Genomic DNA, 13,952 nt, shown 5'->3' on the forward strand with positions numbered 1-13,952 from the left:
GTAGTTATACAGTATATGATAACCATCTGAGTGGCTTCCTATGAGACTGTGAGCACTTCGAGGCAGGAGAACATGTCTTACTCATCTTTGTTTCCCTTAGGCACAGTGCTTGTTCCCTGGTAGACAATGAAATGTTACTGAAAGGATGAAACCCAAAACTCCAGTCTTCTTTCCTATCATGTATGTAGGTTAATGTATATGAGTTTTGAAAGTTCAAAGATATGACAGAAAACAATCACAGAGAGAACTTTAACTGAGTATTTTATATTCTTATATTTCATATCCTCTATTTTAAAAAACTTCTAATAAATATGGATAATTTACTCTCAGAAGAATTTACATTAAGAAGAACTTTTAGAAATTTAGAGGATATTTGAGAGAGGGACATATGTTAGAAATTTAAAAAACAGCTTTATTAAGGTAAACTGCACGTATTTAAAGTATACAATTTGATAACTTTTGATATATGTGTATACCAACATATATGAGAATTTAAATATAATTAATCAAATGAAATACAACCAGCTGAAATCATATAAAAGTTTCATCCAACTTGGTCTATAAGTAGTAAGATTTATGATAGTACCGATTTATTGCACAATTCTAGAAGCTTATCTGTTAGGCGAGTTGCATCTCCAACAAACTTTTCTAAGGATTTTTTCATATGAATAGCTTTATTTAGGATTTCCTTGCATCTGTTTACACGCATGGGATAAGAAGACTGTCATAAAAAAAAAAAAGTTAAATGCAATTGTTAAAAGATAACAAAACTTCTGATTGACAAAAATCAACTTAAACAGTATGCATGATGAAAGTTTACAGTGATAGAAATTTCCTGGAAATCAATTTGGCAATACTATCAATAGCCATAAAAATGCTGCTATCCTGCGACCTGATGAATTCCCTTCTTAGGATCTATCTTGGAGGAATAATCAGAAATGAGAATAAATATAGATGTGTCTAGATGTTTTGCAACAGCAAAGAAAGTAAACAACCTTAATGATCAACAGCAGTTAAATTATAGATGGCTAACCATTATAGAATTTTATAAAATTTTAAAAATTGGTTCTTCAATGAATATTTAACATGGGAACATGATTATGGTAACAATTTTAGGTGAAAAATATGAAATTACATATCTATGCAATCCAAATTTAGTGTTAAAATATGCATAGATAATAAACATACAAAAATACATCAAAATATTAATGATATAAACAGTGAATTTTAATCTTCTTTTTTATATTTCTCTGTAGTTTCTAAATTCTCTAAAATATTTATTAATTCAATATATTTACCAATTTGTACATTCCTATTAATAATGCAATAAAATTTTCTAGTATTAATAGTTCTGATACTTTGGATTAAAAAACTTGGAAAAAAAATAGGTTACCGTTTTATACCAAGCACTAACACTTTACTATACTTCATAAAGAAAACACATGATAAATCCTTCAATCTTAAACATACTAGTCACTTCATTTGATACAGTAAATATTTCTAAATTTTATAATGAGACATAGTACTATAGTTTCTTTTTAAAAATACTTAAAATTTATCTTCTTGCTACAAATCTAACATAAGAGAGAAACCCTGGAACTTGTATCTACATATTAGCATTAATATGGAAAAAGACACTATTGTGATTAATATATCACCTTTGACACAGCTGTCATCATCCACATTGCTTGTTGAGGATAGGCCAGAAACACTTTGGCTATAATTTCCATCAAGACAACAAAAACTTCATCATGAGAATGACAAATTCGGGAGATTAATTGTGAAAAGGCAGTCAAAAATTGATATGGAGCTAAGTGATTTGTGTGCTCTGTGATAACTTTGTTTATCTTAGCTAAATCATTTCTCATTTGTACACGATCAGAGCGGCCAGCTGGAAAAAAAAAAATCAAAGTTAAAAATAGCAGTAAAAAAGTATATCAATTTCACAGAAAAAAAATTTTGTTTTAAAAACTGCTTTAAGATATATGTTATTCCCAGGTCCAAAGCTAGATCACTTGCCAATTTGTGAAAAGATACTTTTCTCTGTCCAGGTAGGAAAAAATATTTAAGTCCACTGAAAATCTCAAGGCCCGTTTCTTTTTAAAATTTTTTAAACAGACTTTATTTATTTAACATCTTTATTGGAGTATAATTGCTTTACAGCGGTGTGTTAGTTTCCGCTGTATAACAAAGTGAATCAGCTATACATATACATATATTTTCACTAGAAGCAAACAGAACAAGCCACAATCCATTGTAATTTTTAACGTAAATTATTTGGCTTAAACTAATATTTTTCAAAATGTGTTAGGTTTACCAAGGAACGAGCAGGTTTACACTTCCAGGCCCTGCAACTCCAACTACTTTAAAAAGTCTATGCTTAGTCTTTCTCCTCTTTTTTAACATTTCGTTTCTTGCTCTCACATAAATCATAATTCTTCTCAGTTCCTTAAAAATTTTACCAAAAAATTATACCTTTTTCCCATTCATATGCCTTAGCACCAAAATCAAGCCATAGTGATAACATTCGTGGCATTGATTGATATATGAACTGATTTCCATACTGTAAAGACCTGCAATTACATAGAAAATATATTAACGTAGTATTCTTTTTTACATTATATGAATAAAATATAAAGACTTAAACTACCACTTGAGAAATATATGGCCTCTGACAAAAATTTTTATAGCATCAGTATTTCTTCCTAGTACACATTATCTTTGACTCCTCTCTCCCCACTTTTTTCTTTCTTCACTCCTCACTAACCTCTATAGTATCAATACACTGACCAAAAATAATTCAAGTTTTGACCTGGTCAAACTCCTGTCAGTACTTCTTTTAAATTGTCCTTAGGATCTGTGCCTTTATTTGTATTCCATGGTCATAAGCCTAGGTCAGGCCCAATCACTCAATTTCTGGGAAATTACAGTAACTTGGTCTCCCTAATTCCACATTTCTTCCCTTCAATAAATTCCAGGCTACCATTTCTGAAATTCTAGCTTTATCACACCCCCCCCGTTTAAAAACAGCAATCACTTACCTTTAGATTAAGACTATATGAATGACTCTGCTCGGGATTCAAATATATACAACCCTTTTTCTTTATAACTTTGCAATCTTAGTCTCTCACTATTCACCACATACATCTTCCATCAAGTTCAATTTCCTCACCATCCTCTCAACAAACCACTCAACCCTGTGTCTCTGCCAAATCTGTGAAAAGTTAGTACAGGCATACCTCGGACATATTGCAGGTTTGGTACTGGACCACTGCGATAAAGAGAATATCACAATAAAGGGAGTCACACGAATTTTTGGGTTTCCCAATGCATATAAAAGTCATGTTTATACTATACTGTAGTCTAATAAGTGTGCAATAGCATATGTCTAAAAAAAGCAATATACATACCTTAATTGTAAAATACTTTATTGCTAAAAAATGCTAATCATCACCTGAGCCTTCAGCGAGTTGTAATCTTGTTGCTGGCGGAGGCTCTTGCCTCGATGTTGATGGCTGCTGACTGATCAGGGTGGGGGCTGCTGAAGGCTGGGTGGCCGTGGCGATTTCTTAAAATAAGACAACAATGAAGTATGCTGCGCTGACTGACTCTTCCTTTCATGAACGATTTCTCTGTTGCGTGCAATGCTGTTTCATAGCATTGTACCCATAGGAAAACTTCTTTCAAAACTGCAGTCAATCCTCTCAAACCCTGCCACTGCTTTATCAACTAAGTTTAGGTGAGATTCTAAATCCTTTGTTGTCATTTCAACAGTGTTCATAGCATCTTCACCAAGAGTAGATTCCATCTCAAGAAATCACTTTCTTTCATCCATAAGAAGCAGCTCCTCATTCGTTTTATTGTGTTTTTATCGTGAGATTACAGCAATTTAGTCACATCTTCAGATTCCACTCCTAATTCTAGTTCTCTTGGCTACTTTCACCACATCTGCAGTTCCTTCCTCCACAGTGGTCTTGAACCTCTCAAAGTCATACATGAGGACTGTAATCAACTTCTTGCAAATTCCTGTTAACGTTGATATTTTCACATCTTCCCAAGAATCACAAATGTTCTTAATGGCATCTAGAATGGTGAACCCTTTCCAGAAAGTTTTCAATTTACTTTGCTCAGATCCTTCAGAGGAATCACTATTTATGGCAGCTATTACTTGTGGCAGCTATTACAATACGAAATGTATTTCTTTTTTAAAAAATTTACTTTCATTATTTATTTATGTTATTTAGGTTAACACTGGTTTATAACGTTATAAAAGTTTCATGTGTACGTTACATTTCTACTTCTATATACCTTATAGCATGCTCAATACCAAAAATTTAGTTCCCATCCATCACCATACGGTTGATCCCCTTTACCCATTTCACTCTCCCCTTCCCCTCTGTAACCACTACTCTGTATCTACCTGTTTGTTTTTATTTGGTTTGTTTGTTCATTTGTTTTGTTTTTCTTTGTTTTTTTATATTCCACATATGAATGAAATCATACGGTGTTTGTCTTTCTCTGTTTGACTTATCTCACTTAGCATAATACCCTCAAAGTCCATCCATGTTGTCACAATGGCAAGATTTCATCTTTTTTTAAGGCTGAGTAGTATTCTCTTGTATACGCGTATACACCACAACTTCTTTGCCCACTCTTCTGTTGATGGGCACTTTGGTTGTTTCCATATCCTGGCTATTTTAATAATGCTGCGATGGACATAGGGGTGCACATACCTTTTCAAATTAGTGTTTTCATATTCTTTGGATAAATACCCAGTAGTGGAATAGCTGGATCATATGCTAGTTCTATTCTTAAATTTTTGAGGAATCTCCATACTGTTTCCACAGTGGCTGCACCAATTTACATTCCCACCAACACTGTAGGAGGGTTCCCTTTTCTCTACATCCTCTAACACTTGTTATTTCTCTTGCCTTTTTGATAACTGTCATTCTAACAGGAGTGAGATGATATCTCATTGTGGTTTTGTTTTACATTTCCCTAATAATTAATGATGTTGAACATCTTTTCATGTGTCTGCTGGCCATCTGAATGTCTTTTTTGGAAAAATGTCTATTCCGCTCCTCTGCCCACTTTTTAATTGGGTTGGTTTTTGTTGTTGTTGTGTGAATTCTCATATATTTTGGATATTAACCCCTTATTGGATATACCATTTGCAAATATCTTCTCCTTTTTGGTAGGCTGTCTTTTCATTTTGTTGATGGTTTCATTTGTTGTGCAGAAATGTTTTAGTGTGATGTAGTCCCATTTGTTTATTTTTGCTTTGGTTTCCCTTGCCTAAGGAGTCATATCCAGAGGGATATTACTGAGGTGGATGTCAAAGACCGTACTGCCTAGGTTTTCTTCTAGGAGGTTTCTGGTTTCAGGTCTTACATTAAAGTCTTTAATCCATTTTGAGTTGATTTTTGTGTATGGTATGAGATAGTGGTCTAGTTTCATTTTTTTTTTTTTTTGCACATGGATGTCCAGTTTCCTAACATCATTTATTGAAGAGACTACTCTTTCTCCATTGTATATTCTTTGCTGCTTTGTTGAATGTTAGTTGTCCATAGAAGCCTGGGTGTTTTTCTGGTCTCTCAGTTATGTTCCACTGATCTATGTATCTATTTTCTGCCAGTACCATGCTATTTTGATTACCACAGCTTGGTAATATAGTTTGAAATCAGGGCATGTGATACCTCCAACTTTGTTCTTTTTTTTTTCTTTTTTTTACGGTACGTGGGCCTCTCACTGTTGTGGCCCCTCCCGTTGTGAAGCACAGGCTCCAGATGCACAGGCTCAGCGACCATGGCTCACGGGCCCAGCTGCTCCACAGCATGTGGGATCTTCCCGGACCAGGGCATGAACCTGCGTCCCATGCATCGGCAGGTGGACTCTCAACCACTGCGCCACCAGGGAAGCCCCCTGTTCTTTTTTCTTAGGTTTGCTTTGCCTATTTGGGGTCCTTTGTGGTTCCATATAAGTTTTAGAATTTTTTGTTGTATTTCTGTGAAAAATGTCCTTGGGATTTTGATAGGAATTGCACTGAATCTGTAGGTTGCTTTAGGTATGGGCATTTTAACAATGTTAATTCTTCCAGTCCATGAGCATGGAATATCTTTCCATTTACTTGTGTCTTTTTCAATTTCTTTCAGCAATGTCTTATAGTTTTCAGTGTACAGGTCTTTCACCTCCTTGGTTAAATTCACTGCTATGTATTTTATTCTTATTACTGCAATTGTAAATGGGATTGTTTTATTAATTTCTCTTTCTGCTAGCTCACTGCTAGCATGTATAATAGAAATGCAACAGATTTTTGTATACTGATTTTGTATCCTGCAACTTTACTGTATTTGTTTATTATTTCTAATAGTTTTTTCGTGTATTCTTCAGGCTTTTCTATATAAAAAATCATGTCATCCACAAATAGTGACAATTTTACTTTTTCCTTTACAATTTAGATGGCTTTCATTTCTTTTTCTTGCCTATTTGCTCTGACTACGGCTTCCAATACTATGTTGAATAAGAGTGGTGAGAGGGGGCATCTTTGTCTTGTTCCTGATTTTAAAGGGATAGCTTTCAGTTTTTCGTGGTTGACTATGATGTTAGCTGTGGGTTTGACATACATGGCCTTTACTAATTTGTGGTATGTTTCTACTATACCCACTTTATTGACACTTTTTATCAAAAATGGATATTGAATCTTCTCAAATGCTTTTTCTACATCTATTGAGATGATCATATGGTTTTTATCCTTCATTTTGTTAATGTGGTGTACCATGTTGGTTGATTTGTGTATGTTGAATCATCCTTACATCCCTGGAATAAATCCCACTGATCATGGTGTATGATCCTTTTAATGCATTGTAGCAGCTGGTTGGCTAATATTTTATTGAGGATTTTGGTGTCTATGTTCATCAGAGATATTGGCCTATAATTTTCTTTTTTGTGTGTTGTCTTTGTTTGGTTTTGGTATCAGGGTGATGTTGGCCTCATAAAATGAGTTAGGAAGTGTTCCTTCCTCTTCAATTTTTTGGCAGACTTTGAGCATTAAATCTTCTTTGAATGTTTGGTAGAATGCACTGTGAAGCTGTCTGGTCCTTCTGTTTCTTCATGATTCAGTCTTGGAAGGGTGTATGGTTCTAAGAATTTGTCCATTTCTTCTAGGTTGTCCAATTTGTTCATAATATTCTCTTACAATCCTTTGTTTTTCTGTGGTATCCGTTGTTATTTCTCCTCTTTTATTTCTGATTTTATTTATCAGACCCTTCTCTCTTTTTTTCTTGGTGAGTCTAGATAAAGGTTTGTAAATTTTGTTTATCTTTTTAGAGATCCAGCTCTTATTTTCACTGATCTTATCTACTGTCTTTCTAGTCTCTATTTCATTTATTTCCACTCTGATTGTTATTATTTCCTTCCTTCTATGGACTTTGGGCATCGTTTGTTCTTTTTCTATTTCCTTTAGGTGTAAGGTTAGATTGTTTGAGATTTTTCTTGTTTCTTGAGGTAGGCCTGTATTGCTATAAAGTTCCCTCTTAGTACTGCTTTTGCTGCATCCCATAGATTTTTTTGGTATGTCATATTTTCATTTTCATTTGTCTTCAGGTAATTTTTAATTTCTTCTTTGATTTCTTTGTTGACCCAATAGCTCTTCAGTAGCATGCTGTTCAGTCTCCATATACTTGTTATTTTTCTACCTTTCTTCTTGTAGTTGACTTCTAGTTTCATACCATTGTGATTGGGAAAGATGCTTGATATGATTTCAATCTTTTTAAATTTATTGAGATTTGTTCTTTAGAAAGTTCCACGTACACTTGAGAAGAATATGTATTCTGCTGCATTTGAATGTAATGTTCTGTATAGATCTATCAAATCCATCTGGTTCTGCTGTTTCCTTGAATTTCTCTCCAGATGATCTATTCACTGACACAAGTGGGATGTTAAAGTCCCCTACCATTACTGTGTTGCTGTTAATTTCCATTTTCTTGGTAATTCCTTCACTTTCAGCCTATGTTTGTCTTTAGAGCTGAGCTCCTGGAGGCAGCATATAGTTGGGTCTTGTTTTTTTTAACCCATCCAACCACTTTGTGTCTTTTGGTTGGTGAATTCAATCCGTTTACATTTTAGGTGACAGATGAGGACTTAGCACTGCCAGTTTAGCTTTTGTTTTCTGGTTGCTCTATATATCCACTGTTTTGTTTTGTTTTGTTTTTTCCTTGTGTTTCTGTCTGCCATTTTGGTTTGGAGGTTTTCTGTTTTTCGTAGTTTCCTCTTTTTTTATGTTTCATGTCTCTACTCTATATTTATGTTTTGTGGTTACCATGGGGTTTGTATGAAATCTCTCATAGATAAAATAGTCCTTTTTCTGCTGATAGGATCTTACCTTCATTTACCTATGTAGGTTCCATCCTTTTCCTCTTCCCCTTTTATATTTTTGTTGTCTCAAATTATCCCATTTTATGTTGTGAGTTTGTTACTGAATTGAAGCAGCTATATTTATTTTTTCAACATTTTCCCTCTTTAACCTTTACGCTATAACAAAGTGTTTAAAAACCTGTTGTGATAAAGACTTGCAACTTTTGATTCTGTCTACTTATCGCCTTAGTCAAAGTTTTGTGTACTTTTTGCCATTTTGTTTCTGGTAGAAAAGCTCATTTCAACATTTCTTGTAAGGCAGGTCTCATGCTGATTAACTCTCTTGGCTTTTGGTTGTCTGGGAAAGTCTGTATTTCTCCTTCATATCTGAATGATAACTTTGCTGGATAGAGTATTCTTGAGTGATGACTTTCAGTATTTTGAGAATGTCACTCCACTTCCTCCTGGTCTGTAGAGTTTCTGCTGAGAAATCTGATGGCCCAATGAGGTAGCTTTGTGGGTTACCATCCCTTTTTCCTTAGCTGCCTTTAAAATTCTTTCTTTGTCATTGACTTTTGACAATTTTAATACAATCTGTCTTAGAGAAGGTAATTAGGTGTTCTCTTAGCTTCATGAACTTGTATACCCAGTTTCTTCTCCAGGTTTGGGAAGTTCTCAGCTATTATTTAAATAAATGCTTTGCTCCCTTCTCTCTCTCTTCTCTTCGGGTATACTCATTACCCTAATGTTGCCCTTCCTAAAAGAGTTGAATAGCTCTCTAGAATTTCCTCATTTTTAAAATATCTTCTCTTTCCTGTCCTACTTGTACCATTTCAAGTTTGCTAATTCTCTCTTCCATATGGTCTGCTCTATTTCCAATGCTTTTAAATGTACTCTTCATCTCATTTATTGAGGTCTTCAACTCGAGAATTTCTGTTTGGTTCTTTTTTAGAGTTTCACTCTCTTAGTTAAGTACTCCTTCTGTCCATTAATTTTATTCCTGAGCTCACTGAACTGTTTTTCTAAGTTTTCTTGCAGCTCACTGGGTTTCTTCATGACAGCTATATTGAATTCTCTATCAAATTGCAATATTCTGCATCTTTAAGTCTGGTTCCTGGAAAATCATCATTTGCTTTTTGTGGTACTGTCACTGTGGTTATTCATGGTGCTAGATGAGTTGTTCCTCTGCCAGTACATCTGAAGTAGGGGCAGGTTTGAGATTAGAGGCCTTTCTTTTGTTTTCCAGTAGGTGGCACTATAGCATAGGTTTTTGGTTTCTTTTACCTGAGGTGCCTCTGGCTCTATTTGAGTCGGCCCTTTCCACCTTCCACCTCCTCTGTTAGAGGTGTGACTCCCTGCCCTCATTATCACACCTTGTGCCTCTGGAGTCGATGGTAGCTCCTTCTCCCACTGTCACTGGTGTTGCTGCTTGGTGCATCTAGATGGTAGGCTCTGCCATCTCATCTGGGATCCCATGAATTGCAGGCTCCACTGCCATGGGGCGAGGGGAATGAGGAGAGTTGGGAGGTGAGCTGAGGTTGCATGGGCGTCTCTGCTGTGTCTGGTATTGTAAGGTTCGTGGGGCTCTGCCACAGTGGACCTGGAGTTGTTGGCGCCTCAGTGGCTGGAGGGACAGGGTCTCAGGCCCCACTGCCACTGTTTCCCAGTTACCCGTGGCCACAGGAGCTGCTGGGGCCAGGAGGCTAGAATCATGTGTACCTCCCTCCTCTGCCACTGTTGGGTTCTCTGGGGCTGCAGACTCAGTTGCTGTGGCTGGACGGCTGGGTTTTGCAGGCACCACCTGCTGTTCCCTTGCTTTCAACTTCTCTATGTGTTTCAGTACACCCACCTTTAGATGTACCAATGTGTGGATTCTCCGGTGTGCTGGTGTGTTGAGCGGAAGTACCATTGTTGTACTGTGGATGTTTTACTGGTTGTAGATTGATGGGGTGAGACAAAGGTAGCTTTTCACTCTGCCATAATGCTGACATCACTCCAATCACAAAATGTATTTCTTAAACAATAAAACTTGAAAGTTGAAATTGCTCCTTGATTCATGGGCTGCAGAATGGATGCTGTGTTAGCAGGCATGAAAACAACATTAATCTCACTATACATCTCTATCAGAGTTCTTGGGTGACCAAGTGCATTGTCAATGAGCACTGACATTTTGAAAGGAATCTTTGTTTCTGAGCAGTAGGTCTCAACCGTGGGCTTAAAATATGTAGTAAAACATGTTGTAAACAGATGTGGTGTCATCCAGGCTTTGTGGTTCCATTTACAGAGCACGGGCAAAATAGACTTAGCATAAATCTTAGGGCTCTAGGATTTTCAGAGTAGTAAGTCACTAGCTGCATTAGGCCCTAATAAGAGTCAGCCTGTCCTTTGAAGCTTTGAAGCCAGGCATTGACTTCTCCTCTAGCTATGAAAGATGGCATCTTCTTCCAATATAAGGCTGTTTTGTCTACATCGAAATTCTGTTGTTTAGTGTAGCCACCATTAATGATCTTAGCTAGATCTTCTGGATAATGTGCTGCAGCTTCTACATCAGCATTTGTTGCTTCACCTTGCACTTTTCTGTTATGGAGACCGTTTCTTTCCCTAAACCTCATGAACCAATGTCTGCTAGCTTCAGACTTTTTTTCTGCAGCTTTCTCACCTCTTTCAGCCTTCTTAGAATTGAGGCAAGTTAGGGCCTTGCTCTGGATTAGGCTTTGGAAATATGGTGTCCAATTTGATCTCTGTAAACTACTAAAATTTTCTCCATATCAGCAATAAAGCTGTTTCACTTTGTTATTATTCATGTGTTAACTGGAGTAGCACTTTTTTTTTTTTTTTTTTTTGTGGTACGCGGGCCTCTCGCTGCTGTGGTCTCTCCCGTTGCGGAGCACAGGCTCTGGATGCGCAGGCTCAGTGGCCATGGCTCACGGGCCCAGCTGCTCCGCGGCATGTGGGATCCTCCTGGACCGGGGCACGAACCCGCGTCCCCTGCATCAGCAGGCAGACTCTCAACCACTGCGCCACCAGGGAAGCCCTGGAGTAGCACTTTTAATTTCCTTCAAGAACTTTTCCTTTGCATTCACAACTTGGCTAACTCTTTGGCACAAGAGGCCTAGCTTTTTGCCTGTCTCAGCTTTTGACATGGCTTCCTCACTAAGCTTAATCATCTCTAGCTTCTGATTTAAAGTGAGAGATGTGTGACTCTTCCTTTCAACACTTCCTTTGAACACTTAGAGACCATTGTAGGGTTATTGATTGGCTTAACTTCAATGTTGTTGTCTCAGGGAATAGGGAGGCCCAAGGAGAAGAAAAGAGATGGTGGAATGGCCAGTTGGTGGAGCAGTCAGAACACACACAGCATTTATGGAATAAGTTCGCTGTCTTGTATGGGTGCAGTTCATGGTGCCCCAGAACAATTACAATAGTTAACATCAAAGATCACTGACCACAGATCACCATAACAAACACAATAATAATGAAAAAGTTTGAAATATTGCAAGAATTACCAAAATGTGAGTATACAGAGACCTGAAGTGAATAAATGCTGTTGGAAAAATGGAACTGATAGACTTGTTCAACACAGGGTTGCCACAAAACTTCAATTTGTAAAAAACACAGTATCTGTGAAGCTCAATAAAATGAGATATGCCTGTAATGTCCTCTCTTTCTTGAATTTAATTACCTTTTAAATCCTACCTTCTTCACAAGGCCTACCAAACTTCTCTGGCAATGCAGTGCAAAGAGATACTTTTGATATCATGAAGCCAGTGGTTTGAGTTTTGACTTCAGATTTGCCCCAAATCCATGACTCCTGGACTTGTTTGGTTCATTTTTGGTATCTTGCTAGTATCAAAAAGATATTTCTAATATTTGTACCACTTATTTTGATATTTGATCACATTCTACTATGTATCATTATTTAAATATTTTGTGTGCTAAGGTTTCTCTACCCAACTGGACTGTAGCTCCTTGAGGGCAAACACTAATGCTTAATTAGCAATAACACAGTAATTCAATGACTCAGAGGAAAAGCATCGATAGCTGAGCTTATTTACTCCTTTAAGCATCCATATGTTTTATTTTAACTACTATGGATAAAATATATTCTAAAATAGTCTTACTTTCTTAAACTGTACTTTTAAAAATCTCACACTATACCTAATAGTTTTATGCATATCAAGGACTCCAAATAACTCGTTTTAGAAGAAATGTATTAAATAAATTCTGTATACCAATGCATATGATATATGTCAAGACTAAAGAGCAAATGAGAGGTATTATTCATTTTAGAAAAGAAAAATGAATTTAATAACTGTCTTCTGCTTATGCTTCCATTTCAAAATGCCAATATGCCAGGAATTCTTCCTCAATAACAAGTCATTAATAATCAATAAAAAATTAAATTAGGTTTGGATTTTATAAAACTTGAATTCCAGGGAGTTCCCTGGTGGCCTACAGGTTAGGATTCCGGACTTTCACTGCCGTGGCCCAGGTTCAATCCCTGGTTGGGGAATTGAGATCCCACAAGCCATATGGCATGGCCAACAAACAAACAACAAAAAAACAAACAAGCAAACAAAAATTGAATTCCATTTTGGGAAGAAAGGCTTGGCCAAATCTTGCAATCCTAACACTGCTGATGAACAAAAATACATTGCTTTGATTCCTGAAAATATTGAACTGAGAAGTCAAAATACCTGATAATAGGCAACTTTAAATAAATTTATTAGTATGAAGTAAGTTATTCATCAGTAAAGCAATGGTCCACGAGTATGACAAGAAAATGAGTGGAACGTTATTATTACTTCTTAGGAATTAATAATTTGTGATAATATAAACAGTAGGCATGAGACAATACACTATTTGACTATAATACACTAATATACGAAATTAAGTTACATTTCACCTGTTACCTAGTTTAAGCGATAAGCTCTTTCTACAAGTCTAATGTCAAAACCATTTTTATATATACTACTTCTTAGAGAATGGGCTGGAAGGAAACATTCCACAGGCAATTAAATAAAACCATTAAATGTACTAGATTTAGGGCCTTCTGGAATTCTAGGGAAGGGGACTCAGAGGATGAGGGTCCAGAATGGGAAGGACACTTAATTTTCATTGTATATTCTTGGTACTACTGAATTTAAAAAAAAATGCATATATTACTTATTCCATTAAAATAGTTGTTATTTAAAGGGAAGGAAAAAATTGTACAAAGAAAAAATTTATATCTTATCTAAGGTGATAATCATAAAGCAGAAAACATCCTACATATGCTAAGATCTGTGATAATAGTTCAACATCAACAGAGTCACCTTGATATATTTAATCAGCAAACATGCAGTTCTCACTCTCACCTTCCAAAGTGAAGGACTATATACCGAATGAGATCACCCTGCTTTTCCATTTTGTTGTCTGTGACCATGGGCATCAATTTGTCATAGTACTTGGCAAGGTAGAAATGCCCATCCTCCCACTCTGGCAGGAACAAGGTCACATCCTGTAAAAGATAACAGAGAATATCCACTTAATAAAACCCCCCACTATGTTGGGAAGTAAAGTATAAATAGATAATTAGGGATCAAAAGTATGAGACCGAC

General features: G+C 36.2%; 1 protein-coding gene across 4 annotated transcripts in view; it reads right to left on the reverse strand.

The window, feature by feature from the left end:
- ATR (ATR checkpoint kinase) overlaps positions 1-13,952 on the reverse strand; it is a 102,609-nt gene that overhangs the window by 15,368 nt on the left and 73,289 nt on the right. For 3 of the 4 annotated variants that reach the window (XM_027091645.1, XM_027091643.1, XM_027091644.1), the window contains 4 exons: positions 13,710-13,852; positions 2,476-2,573; positions 1,659-1,891; positions 587-721 (listed from right to left, as the gene is read on the reverse strand). In XM_027091645.1, the coding sequence (XP_026947446.1) occupies positions 587-721; positions 1,659-1,891; positions 2,476-2,573; positions 13,710-13,852 (609 nt within the window). Of the gene's footprint in view, positions 1-586; positions 722-1,658; positions 1,892-2,475; positions 2,574-3,454; positions 3,569-13,709; positions 13,853-13,952 lie in introns of those variants that run through there. The other variant, XM_027091646.1, reaches the window with a different exon arrangement.

Source organism: Aethalodelphis obliquidens, unplaced genomic scaffold, assembly GCF_003676395.1.
Source record: "Aethalodelphis obliquidens isolate GAN/ISIS:26980383/991018 unplaced genomic scaffold, ASM367639v1 scaffold72, whole genome shotgun sequence".
Taxonomy (NCBI): domain Eukaryota; kingdom Metazoa; phylum Chordata; class Mammalia; order Artiodactyla; family Delphinidae; genus Aethalodelphis; species Aethalodelphis obliquidens.